Genomic DNA, 22386 nt, shown 5'->3' on the forward strand with positions numbered 1-22386 from the left:
CAATAGAAAACCCAGAAATAAAGCTATTTAGCTACAAACAACTGATTTTCAACAAAGCACACACTGTAAAAAAGATTATTCAATAAATGGTGCTGGGCAAATTGGATAGCCATATGTAAAAGAATGAAACTGGATCCCTATCTCTCACTACATACAAAAATGTACTCAAGATGGAATAAAGATTTACATGTAAAACCTGAAAAATTCTAAAAGAAAACCTAGGGGTACTAGAAATGTACTATTTCTTCCCCTCTTCGGTGGTTACATAGATGTTTGCTTTGTAATTATTCTTTAAATTGTATGTAAATGTTTCATACACTGTTTTCTATGCTTAATATTTCACAATTTTTAAAATGATAATAAATTGCCTGATCTTGTAGGATTTGTCTTTCATTGGAAACTTTTTAATGTTCTGGTCCTTGTGGCAAAAGGTCTTGACAGAATATATCCCTTTTTTGATTCCGGTCTCTTTGACTGAATAAAGGATACGATACAATCAATTCCACAGCCCTTACATTGAAATTTCTAAGAAATATTTCACTGGTAGATAATGAATAGGAAGAGACAGAATGCAATCAACTAAAGGCTTAGGCTTGGGGGCAGGCTCAGTGTGTGACACATGGTAGACACTGAGAAGGAGTTTGCTACTGATGAAATAGGCTTTGGTTGCGCTGCTGCCAGGGCTGACTCACACTGGGAGCGTTTCTCCACCTTTTGTCTTAGGAAGAATTATTTATTATAGGCCACCTGGTAGATAAGACACAGGATGTTGTGAAACTTCGGGGTTCCAAGACACTTTTCAGTCAGAGCCATTTGAATATTTGATTAATTATATTTTTAAATTCTTCCCTCAGGGCTTGCTTCTTTAGTCAGTTCATAGAGCATTGATATTTCTGGCTATCGCTTTGCATGAAGTGAGGAGACCATGCTTAATCTTATGCCTTGTAAATTGCATCATCTTGCTAGTACTCAATACAGTGTAGAGTCATCTCTTATAACGATACAGTTATTTTTCAGCAAATGTTAATAGCAGGTGCTGTGTCTGAATCTCTTTTAAAGTTAAGCTTTCAGGACAGCATGAAGCTGAGGGTGATGATAAAGAATCATTTGGCAAATCAGCAAGAAAATACACATGAAGTGTAGAAATGCTTTTTGAGCCTGTAATGGGGCTTGTTTGGGGCCAGGCCCAGAGGAGTGGTGGGTCATGCCAAACAGCAGTGACCTTGTTCCATCATGAAATAACTCTACTATGTCTCAGTCTCACTGTGCTTATTCAAAGTGGTCTTAGCTACCAGCAATTGCCAAGTTTCAAGATGAAATGTAAAATATTAAGGGTCATTCGGGACATTTGTATCTCTTTTGCTCACAGAGGTACATGGGCTAAGAAGGGAAAAATTTGACCCAGTACTAAAAACTGCCAAGTGGCCCCGTCAAACCATATGACCTACAGAAGATCAGCACCCTAGCTTCAGTTTTGCCTTTATTGACTACATGACTTAGTAATGTAACCTCTCCAACTTTCAATTCCTCATTTGGAAATGTGAGTGATATGTTTCATGGGTATCCTGCAAACTTGTAAAAATGAAATGAGGTGAAAGATGCAAAATTGCTTGTTAACTATAAAGCCCTACATCAATGCAAGGACACTTTATAATCTTTTCTACGCACACAATTTTTATTATTCCTTACTCCAAAAAATCCAAAGATCAAAAGTGCATGAGGTTTAAAAAATACATCCTTCACCAATCTTAGTCTCCAGGAAGGACAATTATCTTTATACACTTGTGAATGTGTTTGTGTGTGTGTGTTTTAACAAAAAAGTGGGCATATCCTAATAACCAGAATACTATGCAGTAATTTATTTAGTAAGGTAAATTGTTATATACTGACATGAAACAATGATATTTTATGTGAAAAAGTTACAGAACAACATGTATATTATGATAATATTTGTGCAGACAGAGTACATGGCTACCTCTGGGGAAAAAATATTGCAAAGAAATGAGGTAATTGTACTTTTCACTTCACATTATTCTCTAATATTATATTTTGCACACATATTTTCACAATAATTATTAAAACTATGCTAGAAAAAGTTGAGCATAAATCAACAAAATGGAGAAAATATGATACTATTGAAGATGCAAGTATAAATAGTAGACCAAAAAAAAGTTTTGAAAGGGAAGAATATACAAAAAGAAACTGGAAATTGAAATAAAAGAAACAAAAATGGAAGTAGACACGTTATGATTTTCAATTTTAGAGAATGGAAAAAAACTGCTGCCAACTTTCTTGTTATGTTTGACTCCTAAAAACAGGATATTCAGCCCTGTTGACTAGCTCTTTATAACGGCCGTATGCCCCCCAAAACGCAAATAGAAGCTGGGCACAAGGGTTTGGCAAGAGAAGAAGAAGAGCTAAGTATGATCATTGCTCAATTGTTTTAAAGTTTTCACATCTCATTTTTTAAAATGCAGAAAACAGTCATAAATTTGGAGGCTGGGTAGGAATGGAAGCCAAGCATCCATGAAAAGTCCTGGCATTTTCAAGTAACAAAATTTTATCTGTAGATATGATTGCTGTCACTAAATCCTTGGCATCAATCTTCTTAAAATGCTCATAGGGTGAAAACCCAAATCCTTCCCATGGTTTCAAGGCACTGCATAATCTGTCCCTTGTTCATTCTTCCAGTCGCCTTTAAGGCTTCCAATCTTAAAATCTTTCTCACCTGTCTTTGCACAGACTACTTCTGCCTGAAGTGTGAAGCTCCTTATTCTATGTCTTTCACAGGCTTCCCCAAGCCCCTCGACTCCTAATCTAAATCAGGTCACAATTTACGTATGTATTTGTATGGTATGGGTTTTATCTGACTTTCTAGCTCTGTTTAATCTACATAATGACTACTTTGGGCAGGGGGATCATATTATCCTTTCTCCTTTTGTGTATATTTTAATTTACCATAACAAATAGCTTTAAAAGTTTTCCTCTGATACTACAAACTAAAAACAAGTTATTGCCTGCAATTCTCCTAAACTCTTGTTCAAATTTCATATTTAAGAACACTCACTTTCTTTTTCATGACTAATTTTTTATTGTAACCATATTAGAGCCATAAAATTCTCTAATTTTTGAATGACCACAACAGCCTGGGCTGGAAGTCCAATGAGCTACCTATCCATTGTACCATAGAGCCAGCTAGAATGCCATAATTTTTAACTTCCCAACAGGTGTTGGCAAGAAAGTGAAATTGAAATTAACATCAGATAACCTAATAGGAAGGTCTGAAGTTCAATTGCTTTTCACTGTTTTTGCTACTAAAATCTTTTATTTGAAAAAAGCATTATAAAAGACTAAAATCTTTTATTTGAAAAGGACCCTAGAAAATGAATATAAGACTTCTAATGTAGCTCCATTTTCTCACTTTGAGTGAATCACTTTCCCTTGTTTTTTTGTTTTGTTTGTTTTAAATAATTAATATAATAAAGAGGTTAAGCTCTATATTTTATTTTCAGATCGAAAAATCCACAATTTGGAAAAAAAGAAAGCAGTCATAACCATTACCAGTGTTTAATTTTTAAAATGAAGCAATAATTCAAAACAACTTTTTTTTCTATTCATCATGAGGTCATAACTGAAAAGTGTTAGTTATACCAGATGAATCTACAAATCCAAGAGCAGGAATCATTGCATCTCCTTCGGAAGATTTGATACTGTCACTGTCCTTTTTTCTGTTAACATATTTGTGCAACAAGCTGTAGTACTGGTCATTTGGGTTGAAAGTATATAGTGATGAAATTTGCTGCCACTCTTTAATGCTTGGGGTGTTCAATTGTCTTGGAGGCAAGCGCTCAAAGAAACATTTAACATTCTCTTTTGCCAATTCACTCGCATGCTCTGTGGCTTGGCCTTTAAGGATCTTCTGCTCCTCTTCCAAATAGATTTTCCAGAATTTCAACTGCAGAAAACTAACTGGAGATAGGCAGCGGGAGACACAGGTAAAAATCAGAAAGCAGATGATAACAGCTGCTATCAGGCACCAGCCCACCACCTTAAGAAAGCACAACAAAATAGTGATTTAGTCACTTTTTTATAAGACATTTAAAAATCCTCAGATAAAGTTTGAACTACTCACCAGTTATGATGATATGAAGAAACAACACTTTTAGGACTTAATCCCTTAAGAGTAAGGAGTGGCAGTCACCTCCCTAATCCCCCAGTACAGCTGCTTGCTTGGAAAGTCAATCATAGTCCAAGTCCTGTCAAGGGCTTAGGGAGGATCCCATTTGTCACTCTCTTAGAACCCAGAACGTGGGATTTCTGCAAATCCAGTGAAAGGAACGTTCATTTTAAAGAACCTCCTAGCTTTGCAAGCTCAGAAACAATGTGGGGTGGTGGCTTTAGAGCCAGGCAGATCCATTTTATTGTATATACCCATTTAGTGATAACAATTCTGCTTTCCCCTGGCTGGACAAAGAACTTTACCTAGACTTAACGTATTCCCTATATAGTGGAGATACGATACTAGTAACCCAACAGGGCTCTTGTCAGATGTGAGAGGTAAAGAGCCCAGCGCAGTATCTGGCGAAAAGTAGGTGTGCCCACTCTCACTCTCCACTTCACTTACAGGGCCATAAACTTACAGGAATGCTTTTTCGCTTTTTCATTCGTTTTACTGAAATATTCTCTCGTCGGCTCATTAGAAACAAGGAGCCATTCTAGATTTTCTTAGGGTGTCCTATGTCTGGAGAGAAGTCACTGATTTCTCCCTCACCCCAGCGGCCCCAGCCCGCAGAGACTCGCCCCCTCTGTCCCTCCCAACCACATCCGGCGCCCGCGCCTGCCCGACCTGTGACTGAGACTTGAGCTGCAGCAGGAGGTCCTGCACGCCGGCCGCCGTGGCCTTGCCGCAGGGCACCAGCGGCAGCTGGGCCGTGCAGTTTGGGTGCCGGTCCCGGCACAGGCTCCGCGCCAGGGCCGCGCTCCCGCTGGCCGCGCACTCGAAGAAGGAGCCCCCGAGCAGCGCCACGGCCACCCAGGTGAGGGGCGCGAGCGCGGCGGCCGCGGTCAGCTCCATGCACACCTGGACGCAGCGCAGCTGGCGGGAGCAGCACCTCGAGTGGGCGCTCCGCGCGCGCCTACAGCAGCCGGTCACCAGGCGCCACGTGCGCGTGCTCAGCGCGTAGCCCAGGAGGAAGAGCACGAGCGCCGGCACCAGCAGGAAGACCAGGCCGTAGGTCAGGTTCCAGGTGGCGGTGGTGCAGGGGCACTGGAACACGACGGCGGAGAAGATGCGCTCCCCGCCCGCCGTCAGCAGAGTCACCAGGCCGTAGCTCAGCGCGCGGTGGTGCTTGAGGTGCAAGTCCAGCACTGCCTGAAACTTCTCCATTGGCTTCATCCTCCAGGGGCCTTGCACAGGCCCAGGTGCTTCTGCGCCTTCGCCTGCCTGCTTGTCGATTGGTTGGGTGGCCTGAGGTCTGGGGCTTTACAAAGAAGCAGCTTTTTCAGGGGTTCCTGAAGTTTCACTTTTCATTTCAACCACATCAGTTCTGGTTGACAGAAAGACCCGGGCAAGCAAACGCTCCCAGTACGCCTGACTTCCCTGGTACCCACCCGGTTGCGAAGGGCAAAGGGTCCTCTCTCCCCCAGTTCGGGAACTCTGCCAGGAGATAGTCCCTGTGTAGTTACCACTGTTTCTTCCAATCTGACAAAGAACCAGAAGGCCTTCCTGACCCAATGCAGCCGCTTGGGCAAATTGGGAAAAACCATATTTTCCTCTATTGCAGCCACCCTAGTTGCTAAGCCAACAACCAGTAAGACCAAATAATTACCAAAAAAAAAACCAAAAAAAAACCTGATCACTTACAGTAAATATTATTCAAAGACAAATTTCTGGTTTCTCTTTCATAAGTTAAGTCACAGCAAAGCCCAGCTTAAGGTCTAGTGCTTCTGTGATGCCCTGTACCCTTCCTTCCCTGTCTCCCTCCTAGATGGAACCACCGGCCTAGTTTACATTGTCCTCTCCTCTGCCTGATCTCTCACAAGACATTAGACTAAATATATTATATTCATTTACTCATCAACACAATGCTTTTCTTCAGGAATGTTATAACTGTCAATACCTGGAGGAGTGTCAAATTCTTATTCTGTGACCACCAAGTTGATCAGCACAGAATATGAACCAAAAACTTCAGACTGCAGTTACATCTATCTCACATTGTTGCCTCTGCCTTCAGTTTTCTCCAGGATTGTTCTGACACAATCCTCAGAGGATTGTTCGAGCATTGTTCTGACACAAACTGTGACACTGAGCCTTACTCTGAGTGTCTCCAGAGTGAGGTGAGGTGTGCTTGAAAAAACCTGGACTTTGAAGCCAGGTACATTGTGTCTGTGTATCTGTATGTGGGTCTAACAAGTATGTCCCTCTATGATGCAGCATTCTCATTTGTAAAAGAAGGATACTAATGCCCACTTTTCGAGATTGTCATGATGAATAAATTGAGGAACATACGTAAAGTGCCTTTACATATAGGGTATGTCTATTAAATGAATGCTCAGTGTGAGGGTTTACCTCTTACATTGCAACCTTGGGAATAGACAACAAATAACTATGTTGTACATTTCTTAAGAATTCCAATGAATGCAAATTTTAGACCAATAATTGTATTCACTGACTCAGTAACTCTCTACTACCTTAAGAGAATTGGTGTTCCCCTCAGCTGTCTGCTTGCCACAAGGAGGGTTTCTGCATATGGAGTCTGAGTGGGCAGTTCACAGTGAACTGGTTGCTGTTGGTCCCCATCCGCTAGGCTCACCTGGTTTTATCTGGGAAAAATAAGTAGCCCATAGAAACAAGTGAATTGTTAGAGAAGGGGCAAGAAACATATTATTATTTTCTTAGTCTAACTTACCTTCTTACTACTCCACCACCATCCCTATCACCAGTGCCTAGCGTAGAGCCACAAAACCACCGTTCCACAGTGGTGTGATACATAGCTATTCTTTCAGTCTGTTTAGAGGCCAACCACAGATCAGGGTCCTCACTGTAGTGCAGGACAGTCAAGGCACTTTTCTCTGAGATTGGACTAGGTACCGCCAGGCTTCCTATGAACTTGCCGCAAAGTTGCTTGCTTGAGGAAAATCATTTCTGCTATGACTATTATCTCTGTAATCCTCCATCTCCAAAAAAAAAAACAAAAACAAAAAAACTCCCTTCCCTTTGCCTTGAGTAACTCTCCTCTTACTGCTAGACTCTTGGTTCACCCCCATCCCACTCCTCTAAAAGGTTGCTTACCTTCTCCACACTTTCCATACTCCATCATGGACAAACCTCAATATATCCACAACCTTTCTGCAGATGGCCTTATCTAAATATTCTTAGCTGAAACCTAACTAAAATGCATTCCGTCATACTCTTAAGTGAGGTTTATTTATTCTCCCCCTTTTCTCAAACCAAGAAGGAGGGCTGGCATTCTTCTGGTTATCCACTATGATGCCCAAACCAGGACTTTACCACCATCCTGTAATAGTTTATCCTCCACTGAGCCCCGAGCTATTAATATTTAGTACTACTTCCTCCTCCCCCTCACTCCTACCTCTGTTTTCTTTCCTTCATTTATTAAGACTCTAATAAATGCAACCACCTTCTTCTCTCCGTCTCCTATTATTTAGTGAAGGATTTGTTTCAAATATTTTTAGTTACAAAAACTTTCATCTGTCAGCTCCCTCCCCTGATTAGATTAATTCATTTGTTAACCAATTTATTAATTAGTTCATTTGCTCATTCAGTCATTCATTTAAATGTTTAATAAGCACCCAGAATGTGCCAGGTCCCCATAAAAAGTAGATATCGCTGGATACAAAAAGGAACAAGACCATCAGGTACCCTGCTCTCTTTGAGCTTATAGTGAGAGGACATAGAAAATGGGTGATGATGGGGGGTGGATTCTAAATATTATGCAGAGAATGCAAATGGTATAATAAGTGAGACAATGTCCTGAGAAACTCTCTGTTAGGTGATAACATTTAATATGACTGACAAGGAGTATGGGGTGCAAAGGAGCGTGGTCGGAAAGGCCAGAGTGATGGGAGCATTGAAGGAGAGAAGGAAGGTGGCACTCATGAGAACAAAGCTGCTTGTGTCTGGTCGGGTTTAGGTGCTTCATAGACTAGAATATGTAGTTTGCAATTCTCCCCCTGAGACTTACTACAGGCAGAGCTGCATCCTGATATATTGTCCTGTCAGCTTGTGTCTCCAGTCACTTTCTGGGTTTGCTATTTCTATGCTCTCTCAATCACAGATGTCCCAGATAGTGATGATCATTGTACGTAGTCCAGGTTTCTATGCTGTTCAGAGCCCAGGTTCTGCTGCCAGCCTGAATGTTCTCCAGCACTTGCCATTGAGTCTCATACCCTGGCATCCAGCCCCCTCCCCCTGCCCACCTCTGGATCCATCGGCAGTTCTAGTTCTGGGTCTATTGAAGATTGTCCAGCCCTCCACACCCAGCTCTGTTCTGAGATGACACTGCTCAGAAGTTCAGCCCTTCATTGAAATAGACTAACATGCTAATGGTGTGAAGAGGTTTCAGAAATTTTATCTGAGAGCAGGCTAAATAATATTTAAAATACCTTTACACATTTGAAAATCTGTGATTCTAATACCAATGTGCTTCAGCTGTTAAGAAATGAGTGGGAGGGTCTCATGTTAATCACTTTGGAAAGCCAACAGTTATGGATTTTGTTTGGTTTTTGTTAACTGCAGCACTTTGTTTCTCAGCACTGTTATTACCAGTGTCAAGAATGGGTTTAAGAAACCACAAAACATTTCTTGGAAAAGAAGACTCTTGAAAGGAAATGCACATTCATGCTGTGAATCTGAAAGTTCTTTGCAATTGTCTTCAAGTAAGCTAGTTCTCAAACACTATTCTCTGTAGCTCTCAAGAGAACACAGACCCTACTTGGAATATGACTGCTAGATTCTAACAAAGCATTAATCCTGGCCTCAAGACCCACCAAAAGAGTAAAAGCAAATTAAGATTAAAATATCTGAAGTATTTACCAGTGCAAGACACAATGTCAGATACCCAAAATAACAAGTTAATTTAGGAAGTCTGACACTGCCAATCTTAGACAGAATATCTTTCTGAATGTTAAAATTTATGGATATATTGTTCATGTTAGGTAATATATTTGAAAATCTGGAACATGCTATTATCTTAAGATTTTTTTGAGTGTTTATAAAAGTTCTTCCTATAGAATTATAAAGCAGAAGGAGCAAAAGATCAGACTCTTTCCTTGGCACACAAGTGTCATTTGTTAAATGGCATCCCCATGGCATTTCAAATAACCTTTTTATAGATATTTTTTCCCTTTCTTTGCATGAAATTCCTAAACCTATCACAAAAGTGTAAGTATTCACTGATTCACATGCTATATTTGCTTTTTCTGGCAGCAGATGATTATTTTAACTCAGAGAACCCAGATTTGTCTAGTCTGTTGTCATCATTGTTGTTACTGCCATCATCATACACATCATCTTCATACTCTAAGGCTATTAAAGTCCCTAGTTTTCCTTGTGAGGTTTTAAAAACCTTTTTCTATTAGAAATTTTGGTAAAAAAATAAATTTTCCATTGTCTTAGTCCATCCAGGCTGCTATAACAAAATACTTTAGACTAGGTAATTTATAGACAAAAATTTATTTCTCATAGTTGCAGAGGCTGGGAAGTCCAAGATCAAGACACTAGCAGATTTGGTGTCTGGGAAGGGCTTGATCCTCATAGATGGCACCTACTTTGTGTCCTTACATGGTGGAAGAGGCAAGGAAGCTCTCTTCAACCTCTTTTATAAGAGCATTAATCCCATCTATGACAGCACAGCCCTCATGAGTTAATCACTTCTCAAAAGGTCCCACCTCTTAATACTGCCACATTGGATGTTAGGTTCCAACATATGAATTTTGGGAGGACACCAACATTCAGACCATAACACACATCAAATCAAGTTGTTATTTCAAAGGTGATTTTAATATGTGCTCCAGCTTCATCATCAATGACCATCTATATTTTGTTTCATTACAAGCCTTGTTCTCCTGAACTCAAATTGCTTTACTAATGTATGATCTGTGATCAAAGTTTTGGATTTCTACAGAAAATAGTAATAAATAACAAGTAAAAATCAAAGAATAGAAATAAATAAAATAAAAATAACCTAATAGAATAAAATTGGGGGTTCTATAAATTATAGATAATACTATTATAAAATCTCAAAAAATTAAATTAGCTCACTGGAGAACATAAACTGTCATAGAAAATCTTCCCTGAAAGAATGCATCACTTGAAGTTTGCTGCATATTTCAGTTGTAGAGAAGTATTTAATAAATTATGGTATATCTATGCAATGGAATAAAAAGTAGATCCATACCATTGAGGTAGATCTGTATGTGCTGGTATCAATGAAAAGACACAGAAGAAATGTTAATTGAAAAAGGTAAGTAAAAAAATTTCATTTCATAAATCCATTTGTATACAAAGAAAATTTACTTTGCAAGAAGGCAAAAGAATAGAATCATGTCTTGAAAAGAACGGTGGATATTGGCAAATACAGTTTACTGGAATCAAAGAGATAAGAAGCTTATCTCTTTTGGGAGAAATTTAAAATCAAAGAAACCACAAGCCCAAGTGGACCTATGGTCTTCCAACATTATACAAGTTGGACATGAACTAAGAAAATTACTCAGTCCCCAATAAGGGCATATGCCCATAGTATATGGCATGGAAGTATATGGAAGATAACAGAAGAAGACCTTCCAGAGGGTGGAGTCCTGAGACTCAAGGAATATTTTTGCACCCTCAAGTTAGAGGGCTTTACAGCTTTTGTCCAGTGGTAATTTAGTAAGCTTCTTATCTCTTTGATTCCAGTAAACTATATTTGCCAAGACTCACAGTTCTTTCCAAGACATGGTTCTCAAACCTACTCTATTCTTTTTCCTTCTTACCCCATTCATATTCTCTCTCTCTTTCTATCTTTCTCTCTCTCCTCCCAACTTCCTTCCTCTCTCCCTCCCTCCCTTTCTCCATCTCCATTTCTGTCTTTCTCTAACCTTCACCGGTATCCTGAATCTACGTGAGTCTATGATTTTCTGTGGAAAACCACACCCTTAATTTTATCTTTTCTCTGAGCATTTATCCAATTGAATACCTTAATTTTATCTGCCCTGAAGTTCCTCCATATTGAGAGGCATTATGAATAGGTGTAGAGGCCATACTTTTACTTTGATCTTTCTACAGTTTTATTTTAATGGGTTTTGTCTTTCAGGGCTTTCTCAATTTCTGTCTTAGTGTTTAAAGTCTAAAGCTTGTTAGGATTTCCAATTTTGCAAGACCCCAATTTTCTGAAATATCTTTATTCTTTTTCACATTTGCTTGCAAACCAACCAATTCTCTTCTCAGCTTATAAATCCTTCCCAAAACATAGCAAGTAGCTGCCAACACACACTAGAAACATTGTTTTCCAATCTTTTTGCTTAAAGTCACATTTTCTTTCGCTACATAATCTTCCTTCCAAGTTAATACAGAAGTTGGTGTTACCAACCACAACATAACAAGAATTGTCATCTCTCTAGTCTCCATCATCAGTTTCTATGCTGTCCATCACTGCCAAGCACATGCCACATATTTTAGGGTTTTTATTATGGAAGCACACTGCTTCAGATATCAATATCTAGTCAGAACTAGTTACAAAGTTTCACCCATTGCAAGGGAGAGGAGAAGTATGGAAACATGCCTTAAAGGCTGATAACTGGGCATGAGTGAGCACAGGAAGTCTGCCACATCTTCCATGAACAATCTAAATTATTCCTCACCCACCCCTTCATGTTCTTTACCTGCATTTTCCCCTTATTACAGTGGCAGTTTTATCATCTTTTATTTGCTGTTTACCATTTCGTTGTTCATTTTCCCAACTAGATTATAAGTGCCTAGAGGGCAAGGACCAAGCATGACTTAATCCCCTTTTGGTTACACAGGTCTTGGCATAGTGCCTAGGACACTATAGGTGTCCAATATATATTTGTGGGAATAATGTGTAAATTGGTAAATGAAGGAATGAATGAATGAATGAGACTTAGATTTTCTCCTCTCTTACTGCACAACCAGCACCGTGCCTGTTGTATTCAGCTTGTTCTTCCCTTCCACAGAGGTCGTGCCTGTCTGACCAACACAGCTGCACAGCTCAGAATAACATGAGGCATCTGGAATTGCCAAACCAGTGACAAACAGTAGGTAGCCTATCCAGAGAGGAGGAAGACAGGGTCATGAGGCAGGTTCCAGGTGCAGCTGAAAGGCCACCTGGACACCTACTCTCCCACCCACTTTCGTCAGAGTCACCAAGCCACAGTGGGGGACGGACAGATGCAGGCCTGGGCAGAGCAGGGACTCTCCCGACTTCTTCCTGCTCTCCTCCCTGCTCAGCTCAGCTGCTTCTGTCTTGCTACTTCCCACAGTCTTTCCTGTTACTTCCCCCATTCGCCACCGTCTTTCCACAGCTATAACTGAACTACTTAAAGGAGGAACTGCTCTTTTTACTTTAGCTGACAAAGCAGCCAAAGGGCAATAACAATTTTTCTGTATTTTACTTTTAGATTCCTTAAAGAAGTTTCTCTTTCTTTCTTGGAAGCAATGAACCAATCCTGAATAGGTTTTGTTTACAGCTAGATTAAGAGTTTGGCTTTCTGTGACTCTACTTTGGCACTATACCTGACTTCCTCTGGTAGTGTCACACGCCTGCAGTACTTATCGTTCTTATTAAGCTAATTTAAGTTTGGCTATTAAGCTCTCTTCCTAACTCCATGACTATTCATCCAAGTCTCTTTCCCAAGCTCCCCCTTCTCTTCCAAAATATCCATATTGGTACTCACTATAGTTTAGTCCTTTCCATATATATTTTAACACCCTGAATAACCTCTTCTTGGCTCCACCACTGACATGTGACTTTGGGCAAGCTAATTAATCTCCACACTTCAGTTCTCTTGTCTGTAAATGGAAAATAACATTACCTGCTTCACTGGGTTGTTGTGAAGATTAAATGAGTAGATACATGTAACATTCTTATAATAGTGTCTGGCACATAGTAAATGCTCAAAAGTGTCAGCAATTTTCATTATTATCCTTTCCCATGGCTTGGACAACCAACTGTTTGTTGACATTTCCAAATTTTCATCTCTAGCCCCACCATTTCCTAAATTCTACATGGGCATTTCTAATTGCCTCGCAGACATCTATACTTGTATGTTCAGCAATCATCTCCAACCCCAAACAGAACTCATTTTATGTTAAAACTTATTCTTCCTCCAGAATTTTGGTGTCTTTCAAGCTAGAAAACTCAGGATCACTGGCAGGTGCCACTTCATTTCTTGTGCAGCTTGATTCTGCCTCAGGACGGCTCCTCAGTTTGGATCTCTCCTTCCCACCCTCACTGAATGTGGTCCAGGCCCTTATTATCTCATCCCTCTGCAGTTTATGCCACAACGAATGCATCATTCATTGCTGGCAGGAATGCAAAATTGTGCAGTCACTTTGGAAGGCAGTTTAGCAGTTCTTACAAAACAAAAATGCTCTTACCATATGTTCCAGCAATTGTGCTCTTTGATATTGTAGAAGTGAAGGGAAATTTGCCCTTTCCCCCAAAAGTTCGCTGAAAGATCAACTCACAAGGCAGATTAATAAGAGAAAAGTTTACTTACCATGCACATGGGGAGAATAACAGAATGATTACCCAATATCACAATGAAGTTAATATATTTTTATATATGCCTTTCAGAGGGGAGGGAGGAAAATGAGGAATATAGGTAATTTTGTTTAGGGGTGACAAACGGTTGCTAGGGAGAATGAATGGACAGGGGAAACAGATTGACTCGTAAATTAACCCAAGAGACAGATATTATGTTTTAAATAATTTGGACCAGGTCTGGTTGCATTCTGCAATGTATTGTGATAACAGGGAGAGGAAGGGAAGTCAATTGCCACCTTTGATTTTTTGATTGGTCAATCTGTTTATGCAGATGGAGGGAAAGACCCTTCCCATGCTTTGTTCATCTAGAAGGGCTTACAAGTCAAAATATTCTTTATACCAAGGAGTCATATTTTGGGGTGAAAGTTCCTGAGCTCCTTCAATATCTACCCAAAGGAAGCGAAAACTTATGTTCACAGAAAAATTTGCATATGGGTGTTTACAGCGGCTTTATTTGTAATTGCCAAAATTTGGAAGCAACCAAGATGTCCTTCAGTAAATCAGTGGATAAATGATAGATATGCTGTTACATCCCAACAATGGAATATTACTCAATATTAAAAAGAAATGAGCTATCAAGTCATGAAAAGACATGAAAGAAACTTAAATGCCTATTACCAAGTGAAAGAAGACAATCTGAAAAGGCTATGTACCATATAATTGCAACTGTACGACATCCTAGAAAAGGCAAAATTCTGGTGACAGCAAAATGATCAGTGGTTGCCAAAGTCATGGGTGGGGGAGGAATAAATAGGCAGAGCACAGAGGATGTTTAGGGCAGTGAAATAAATCTGGAGGATACTATAATGGTGGATACATGTTGTTGTATATTTGTCCAAATCTATAGAGTGTACACCAAGAGTGAACCCTAATGTAAACTGTGTATTTTGGGTGATTATGATCTATCAATATAGGTTCATCAATTGTAGTAAATGTAGCTCTCTGGTGGGGACTGTTGATAATGGGAGAGGCTGTGCATGAATCTGGGGAGGAGATAGATGAGAAATCTCTATGCCTTCCTCTGAATCTTGCTGTGAACCTAAAACTGCTCTTAAAAAGTCTTTTAAAAAATGAATTTGAGTATACTGTAGAGACTGTTATGCACATGTGAGCAGGATACAGAGTACAAAAGCTCATAGCAGTATTGTTCATAATTGCTGGTAAAAAAAAACTGGTTAAAAAAAGAACTGATAATAAACATAAAAACTAGTAAAAGAACTAGTAAAATAAGTATGAGAACTGGTAAAAAATCAAAGAACAAATATACAACAGCAGATAAGATAAACTGTGAAATAGTCAAACAAGAGAATACTATACAGCAATGTAAAATAAACATTGCTGCAGCAACCATCAACAAGGATGAATCTTTAAAATGTAATATTGAGCGATAAAAATCAAACACAAAGAATATCTTTAGTATGACTTCACTTATGAAAAGTTCAGAAATAGTCCAAATTAAACTCTATTTTCTGAGGATGTATATACATAAGTAAAACTAGAAAGAAAAATAAGGGATTAAGAATCAGGACAGGTTATCACCTTTGGGGCTTGAATGAGATTATGACTGGTGAGTAGGAAAGGGGTATTCGCAACATTGTATTTCTATACCAGAGTGAGGGTTACAGTAATGTTTGCTTTATAATTATGCTGTATACAGTATAACTGTTTTAGAATTTTTTTCTGACTATGGGTTATATTTCTCTATTAATAAGGCAGGAAAAAGAAAGCAATCCAACTACATTCTTTTCCAGTTGAAAAATCCCAAAGCTCCCAGTTGCCCAGAGGAAAAGTTCCACACTCCTACTTTGGCACAGAAGCTCTTCTGGGGCTCGCCCCATACATCTCTGCCCCTTTCCCATGCACCCTGGTTTCCAGCACCACTGCGAACACCATTACATTTCCTGTGCATGTATCTCATGGTCTTCCTCAATACCATGCCTTCTCACTTGCCTTTCTCGCTGCCTTGACTGGCATTTCTTTATTCTTCACTTGGCAAACTACTCTCCTCCTTTAATACTCAGTTCAATGTCACCTCTTCATTGAAGTCTTCTTCAAAACTCCCAATCAGAGTTAGCATTTCTGTTTCTTTGCTCTCATACCATTTAAAAATAAATAACAGTGCAATCGTTCTTAATGTGCCTATTTCAACATTCCTTTGCAGAGTTCTGTCTCTCCTACTATACCAGGAGCTCCCAGGCATCTGGGACCTCTTATTCATCATTGCCTCCCTCAGTGGAGTCAGTGGTTTTCTGCCCCCAACTCTTCTCACACACAAAGCTATTCCCATTACATTGCATATTAGCTTTATCTACGGACAGAGCTGGCTCAACTTATGTTAAACAATGTTTTTGATAATTAAAATGAGATAGTATAAAAAGCCCAGCATACTATTTAGAACATTGTATAATAATTTCACAGTTACATTTTATAAAAGGTTTTTTTAAAAAGTGGTGACTCAGAAATATACTAGAGGGCGCTAATTCACTGTTTTATAATAGGCTATTGTGCTTGGGGCATTAATATTTGACTTGTTCAGCTAACCAGGAACCAAAGAAAGAATCAGATGTTTAGTGAGCAAAACATCAGCTATATTTATTTAATGAAATAAGTTAATACAATTCAAGTGTTTAAATCCATAATTTATCTGAAATTATTTGGGGGAAGAACAATCCAACAGCCAGACTGATGACAGCTGATGGCATTATATCACTTGTTTTAGTTCCTGTTTGTCTACATTCCCCAACTTAGGGTTTGATTAACAAGCAGTGGAAAAATCAAAGCAGGCAATGTTGATTTTGGCGATTCCCTAACCTGCCTTCAAGTGAAAAGTGCCAAACAAGGTGTTTCCTCAGCTGTAAAATGGAAAGGTTAGACTGGATCGTCTTCAGGGTCCAATTCAAGTCTAGCATTCTATAATATATAACTCTAGCTCATTTAAGAAAAGAAACAAGCATGACCTCTATAAAACAAACACACAAACAAATAAAAAAAACACTTGACCAAAAAATGACAAAATTTGATCAAAAGTAAAAAAAAACAATAACAACAAAAATTTAAATCTGCCCAAACAGAATGAAACAAAACTACGATTCCCATTTTTTTCCTTCTGTGTTATGCTGGGTTTAATAAAGTAATATGAGTGACAAATGATTGGCTGTCATAAAGATGTATTGATTTTGAAATATTTTCTTACCTCTTCTATATCTCCACACCTTCTGTTAATAATTTTTCCAGCCAAACCTTGTGTTCTAAAGAATAAGATGAAAAGGCGTATTTTATATAAAGCATGATTGAAAGCATTGTAATTTTACAATGACTTCATGCACTTCAGCCACCTGAAAAACCACAAGCATTGATGACTAAAGACAAAATTCAGGGAACAATACAAAATTAATGGATGGAGATGAAAAGATTAGTAAATAATTTTTTATGTTTATGAAGTTCAATCAAAGTGACTCATAGTTTGGGTGCAAGATGAAACTAGAAGCAAAAAGCTGAAATCTGTTTCTGCAACTGATGGCATGTCTTATGTTCTCTGTAGGCCATGCTGCAAGATCCTGAACCATATATGACAAATAGTCGTGGTAACTTCTAAAATGTGAGGATGTTCTTTAGTTCTTTAATCTTCAGTTCTTCTATCTTTAATAATCTACATTGAAAACATTTTCTGCATGTTCTTTTAAGTTTCACAGAGTTAAAGGTAAAAAAATTGTGGTGAAACTTTAAGTTTTGATGTAACTACGCTTATGACTCAATTAATATCCTAAATGATTATAACGTGGCATTTTGAACACTCCAAAAGTAAAATTCAAGGAATAGAACATTGTTCTATCTTAAGCTTTATACCATAACCCATAAGAATTGCTGGCTGTGTGTCTCTGGTCACATTTCTTAACCTTTCTGAACCTATCTCCCTGATTTATAAGATGGAGCTGCAGCTATTATCTTCCTTACAGTGTGCACATGTGCATAAGGTTCTCTGAGCTCTGCTAGGCCTTGGTAAGGTGGCCACTATTTATCACTGCTATCTAGTATGCTTTCACACAACAATGGTGTAAACATGGCCCAGACAAATGTTTTCATGAATTTTAGCACATTTTATAAAATAAGGCTAGCATGTGGGCTTTTTATATACAATTTAAGAAACAAAACTTATTTTACAGAATTACCAAATATTCTTTCATTCCCTACTTCTTCCTCTGGCATCCAAGTTATTTTTTTTTTAATAAGAAACAACCTCTCCTCAGTAGTGAATTCACAAAGGTTCTCTCATCATCTATAAGGCTCTTAAAACACTCACTAGGCAACACAGAAACTCTATTTAGAAGTAGAGAAAGCATGCAGTAACTTATATGAGATACTTCCCTTGCCAGAGTCTTTTTTAGGAAATGTGGTGTACTCCAAGGTGCCCTGGTGTGACTCTCCACATGTGCAGGTGTGACTGGAAAGTCAGCTGAACAACCAGCCTTCCCAACCACACTGCCCGCCCACACTCCCCACACCCACACCACATTGTCCTGTGTTCTCTAGGAAGTCTGCTGTGCTGGCGTGGCCATGCTTTCTGGATTGTACAATGTCATGAACTCGAAAGGTATTCTCATGGGCAATTGCTAAAGCTTAGCAACAGTCTGTTGATTACTGGTGGTTTACAACATCCCACACAAATGGTGTGTTATTTTAAGTTGTGCTTTGGCACCTGGGCTCTCTATCCCATTTGGGACCACCCCAAGTATAGCAGCCATATAGCAACTGCTTATATACATTTTTAACATCTGTCTTTCACATGTAGCCTATCTGGCAGATTGAATTTTAGGGTCTCCACTTAGCTCAGAGGTGACAATGTTGAAACAGCTCCAGGATCTAGTTGGAGCATCTCTCAGGGCCCAGGTTCACAGCTACATGGGAGGTTAGTAATATTAGCTGATTATAAGAGATAGAGCTCATTATAAGAACAAAGTTCTGTCTTAGTTCTTTCAGACTGCTATAACAAAAATACCATAGACTAGCTGGCTTATAAACACCAGAAGTTTATTTCTCACAGTTCTGGAGACAGGGAAGTTCAAGATCAAAGTACTAGCAGATTTGGTGTCTAGTGAGGACCCACTTCCTGGTTCATAGGTGGCCATTTTTTCATGGGAATCTCACATATTGGAAGGGGCAAGGGGCCTCTCTGGGATCTCTTTCATAAGGGTACTAATCACATTCATGAGGGCTCCATCCTCATGATCTAATCACTTTCCAAAGGCCCCACCTCCTAATACCGTCACATTGAGAATTTGGTTTCAACATACAAATTTTGAGAGAACACAAAAGCATTCAGTCTATAGCAAGCTTAATGTTAAGGTCTTCTTATACTATAGTCTTCTGTATCCCACTCATTCATTCATTCATTTAGCCAACTCATCAAGCGTTGTTTGAATACCAAATATGTGCCAGGCACTGTGTTAAGAACCATGTGTATACAATGAACAAGAAACATAATCCCTGCCTTGAAGGAGTGTGGTCTAGTGAGGTAGATAGATGGAGTAACTATTTTTCTGATCTTTTTGTGTCTCCTAAGTGTGAGCCACCCAGGGACAGTATTCAGCAACAGCAATCAGTTTTAAATTGTTATTGCAGCTATTATTGCAACTATGATAAAAATTCTGTGAGTTAATCTTTCAAAATAATCACATTTTCCTTTCTTCAGTCCTTTTTTCAATAAAAAATACAGAGCTTTAAATATATACAGCATGCTAAGAATTCTCCTTAGAACTCTAATAAATGGCATTGATCCATTCTTTCATTAGTAAAATAAATTCCTTTGAGAATGGGGTGAAGGAGATTAGAAATCAAGATTATCTCTTCTATTGTATCCTGGACAAAAAGCGGTAAACAACAAAGACTGAAAAGTAAAGAGGAGGGAAAATGGGACAAGATGGTCCCTTCACACAAAAAGGTATTTCTAATATCCTATTATTAACATTTCTCTGGAAGAAAAAGAAAGTACCTAAACCATTAAAAAATTTTTTGTTCAGAAAATAATTCCTAAATAAATACTAAAAACACTTCTCATTGTTTAATTTGGAATGTGCTTGGCTGACTGGAATGTTTTTAGAAGCTCTTGCCTTAAGAAATTCTACCTTAAACCAAAGCCTCAAGGGCCCATTCTAAATCATTAGTGTTTCCACTGAGACTTACCACTGAAATCAGATGAGAATTCCATGACAAAGATTTCCCAATAATGAATTTCTAGAGATATGCAGAAAGAACAATTTCATTTTCCTGATTTAGAAAGTACTCCAACAGCCTGGGGTAACCAAAATGCTTATGCAGTTGGTGCTATTTCTTTTTTAAATTAAAGAGGGTGAACCCACACCCTCACCTGGGCCTGGTCTATCTTTTCAATCTCATTTTCCATCACCTTCTGTTACACACTCTACACTCCAGCCATTTCAATCTAGTGAAGCCTTTGAACAAGGCAAACTGAAAATAGAAAATGTAGGAAGATCTGGACAATTTCCTGAGTTTATTAAGGGACAGCTGGGGTGACTGGGGCAGAGCCATGGCAGGCAACCATGTTCTTCTTATAATGAAAGGACTCAGACACACATGCACCATCAGGGAACCTTGATTCATCATCTTCATGACCAACACTTCCACAAAATATAAATTCCTTTGGTTACATGTTTGCCTGTGAGCTGGGCCTTAAATATTCCCTCTCCAGACTTAATCAAGAAGCTAATTATCTCCTCCCTACACCATAGAAACAACCTTCTTCACTTCTTCCCCACTGAGTCTATCCTCTATATCGAAGTTAAAACGGTCTTTCTGAAATGCAAACCTGATTATTTAAAAAGAAAAATCCTTCGATGGCTCTCCATTGCTTGCAGTGATTTCCAATTACAGGGAAACTCTTCCACACAGTAAATGTATGGAATATGGGGGCATATCAGAACCACCTCAAGGATCTTTTAAAACCACACACACACACACACACACACACACGTGTCTATATGGCATCCTCCTCTCCCCTCACCCATGTTTCTTTTGCCCACCATACACATTTCCCACCCCATTAAAATCGCTGCCATGCTTGATGAGTGACAGGTGTGGTTGTATCCCTGTTATGCTAAGTCATAAAAAAGATTGAGCAGCCCTCACTGCAGAAAATAGTCCAGATTCCCTCACATGCTCTACAAAGTCAGTCCTTCACAACACTTTCCCTGCTTGCCTTTCCAATCTCATCTTCAACCACTCCCCATTATACTTCCAGGGGGCCAAGAATAGCTACCTGGGAGAATTCCTGAACCAGATTTGCTTTTTCATACTTCTTTATGAGATTCCATTTACCCAGAATGCATTTCTCCTCTGATACCACTAGAGAATGTACTTCAACCTTTAAGAAGGCATCAACAATTAAATCTCCTGCCCCTGGATTCAAGGCTTGTACATATCCACTTGGATATTTAGAAAGTATCTTAAATTCAGCATGGCTAAAACAAGCTCCTGGACCCTATCTGCCATTACTTGTTCCTCCTGAATCAGCCACATCTCAGTTCATTGCAACTCCATTCTTCCAGCTGACTTCCTATCTCATCATCTAAGTCTCTGCTGCAATCTGTGTATGAGCTGATCCTGTTCCCATCATTCTCCACTCACCTTTTCTGCTCTAGCCACATGGAACTCCCAGTCCTGAACCACACCAAACACATATTGAGCTTTGGGCCTTTGTAACTGCTGATCTGCCTGGAATGCTCTTCTCCTAGATGTCCCTGAAGCTCACACCCTCACTTCTTTCAAGTGTCTGCTCATATGTAATCCAATTTTCATAGAAAAGTACCAGCTCACCATAACTTTATATTGCCACCCCTTGCTTCACTCTCCATCGTACTTTTCACTAATTGACACCTTTTATTGTTGTTATTGTTTGCCACCAACCCACCCACACTAGAACATAAACTACCTGAGGGCCAGCATTTATTTTATTATTGCTGTTCTCTACAATATCTTCAGTTCCTAAAACTGTATTTGGCACATAGTAGGCATCCTGTAAACATGTCATCATCATTCTTGTGATTTGTCAACTCAACTGAAAAGTGATATGAGGCTTCTGTTTAAACACATTGGATTCAATATATAAATTCCTTTCTGTTCCTTCCTAAAATCCCACTAAATTGATAGTAAATTGATTTTTAAAATGACAAAGACAATGGAAGTGGAAGCAGCAATAAGACCCACCCTGATCACCTCATTTAAAATTACGGCCTCCCCTTCCCTGTCTTCTTGCCCTGCCTTTTTTCCCCATAGAACCTATTATCTTTAACACATATCATTTACTCATAAATTATGTTAATTTGTCATCCCTAAGATATCAAGAAGGCAGGAATCTTTATTTTATTCTCTGATGCAATATTTTAAGTGCTAGAATAGTGCCTAGCACTTAGTAGTGCTCAAAAAAATCTGTGGAATGAGTGAATGGAGATAACAACAAGACTCTGGAAGCTGACAGCAGATGGACTAGTGGGGGCTAAACAGGAGTCTGAAACACATGCTATCAGGAGAATGGAGTTGGAGTTGTTCACTCAGCAGAACTGCAAGGAGGCTCAGGAATGGGCAGCAG

At 39.1% G+C, this 22386-nt stretch overlaps 1 protein-coding gene across 1 annotated transcript; it reads right to left on the reverse strand.

Annotated features, from left to right (window-relative positions):
- Window positions 1-3553: 3553 nt before the first annotated feature.
- Window positions 3554-5843, reverse strand: CALHM6 (calcium homeostasis modulator family member 6). The gene is made up of 2 exons (XM_012753275.2): window positions 4847-5843; window positions 3554-4048 (listed from the first exon to the last, which is right to left on the reverse strand). Exons 1-2 carry the CDS (start codon window positions 5393-5395, stop codon window positions 3626-3628), a joined length of 972 nt encoding a protein of 323 aa, XP_012608729.2. The 5' UTR covers window positions 5396-5843; the 3' UTR covers window positions 3554-3625.
- Between the last annotated feature and the right edge of the window lie 16543 nt (window positions 5844-22386).

This window comes from Microcebus murinus, chromosome 5 (assembly GCF_040939455.1).
Source record: "Microcebus murinus isolate Inina chromosome 5, M.murinus_Inina_mat1.0, whole genome shotgun sequence".
In the NCBI taxonomy this organism is placed as follows: Eukaryota; Metazoa; Chordata; class Mammalia; order Primates; family Cheirogaleidae; genus Microcebus; species Microcebus murinus.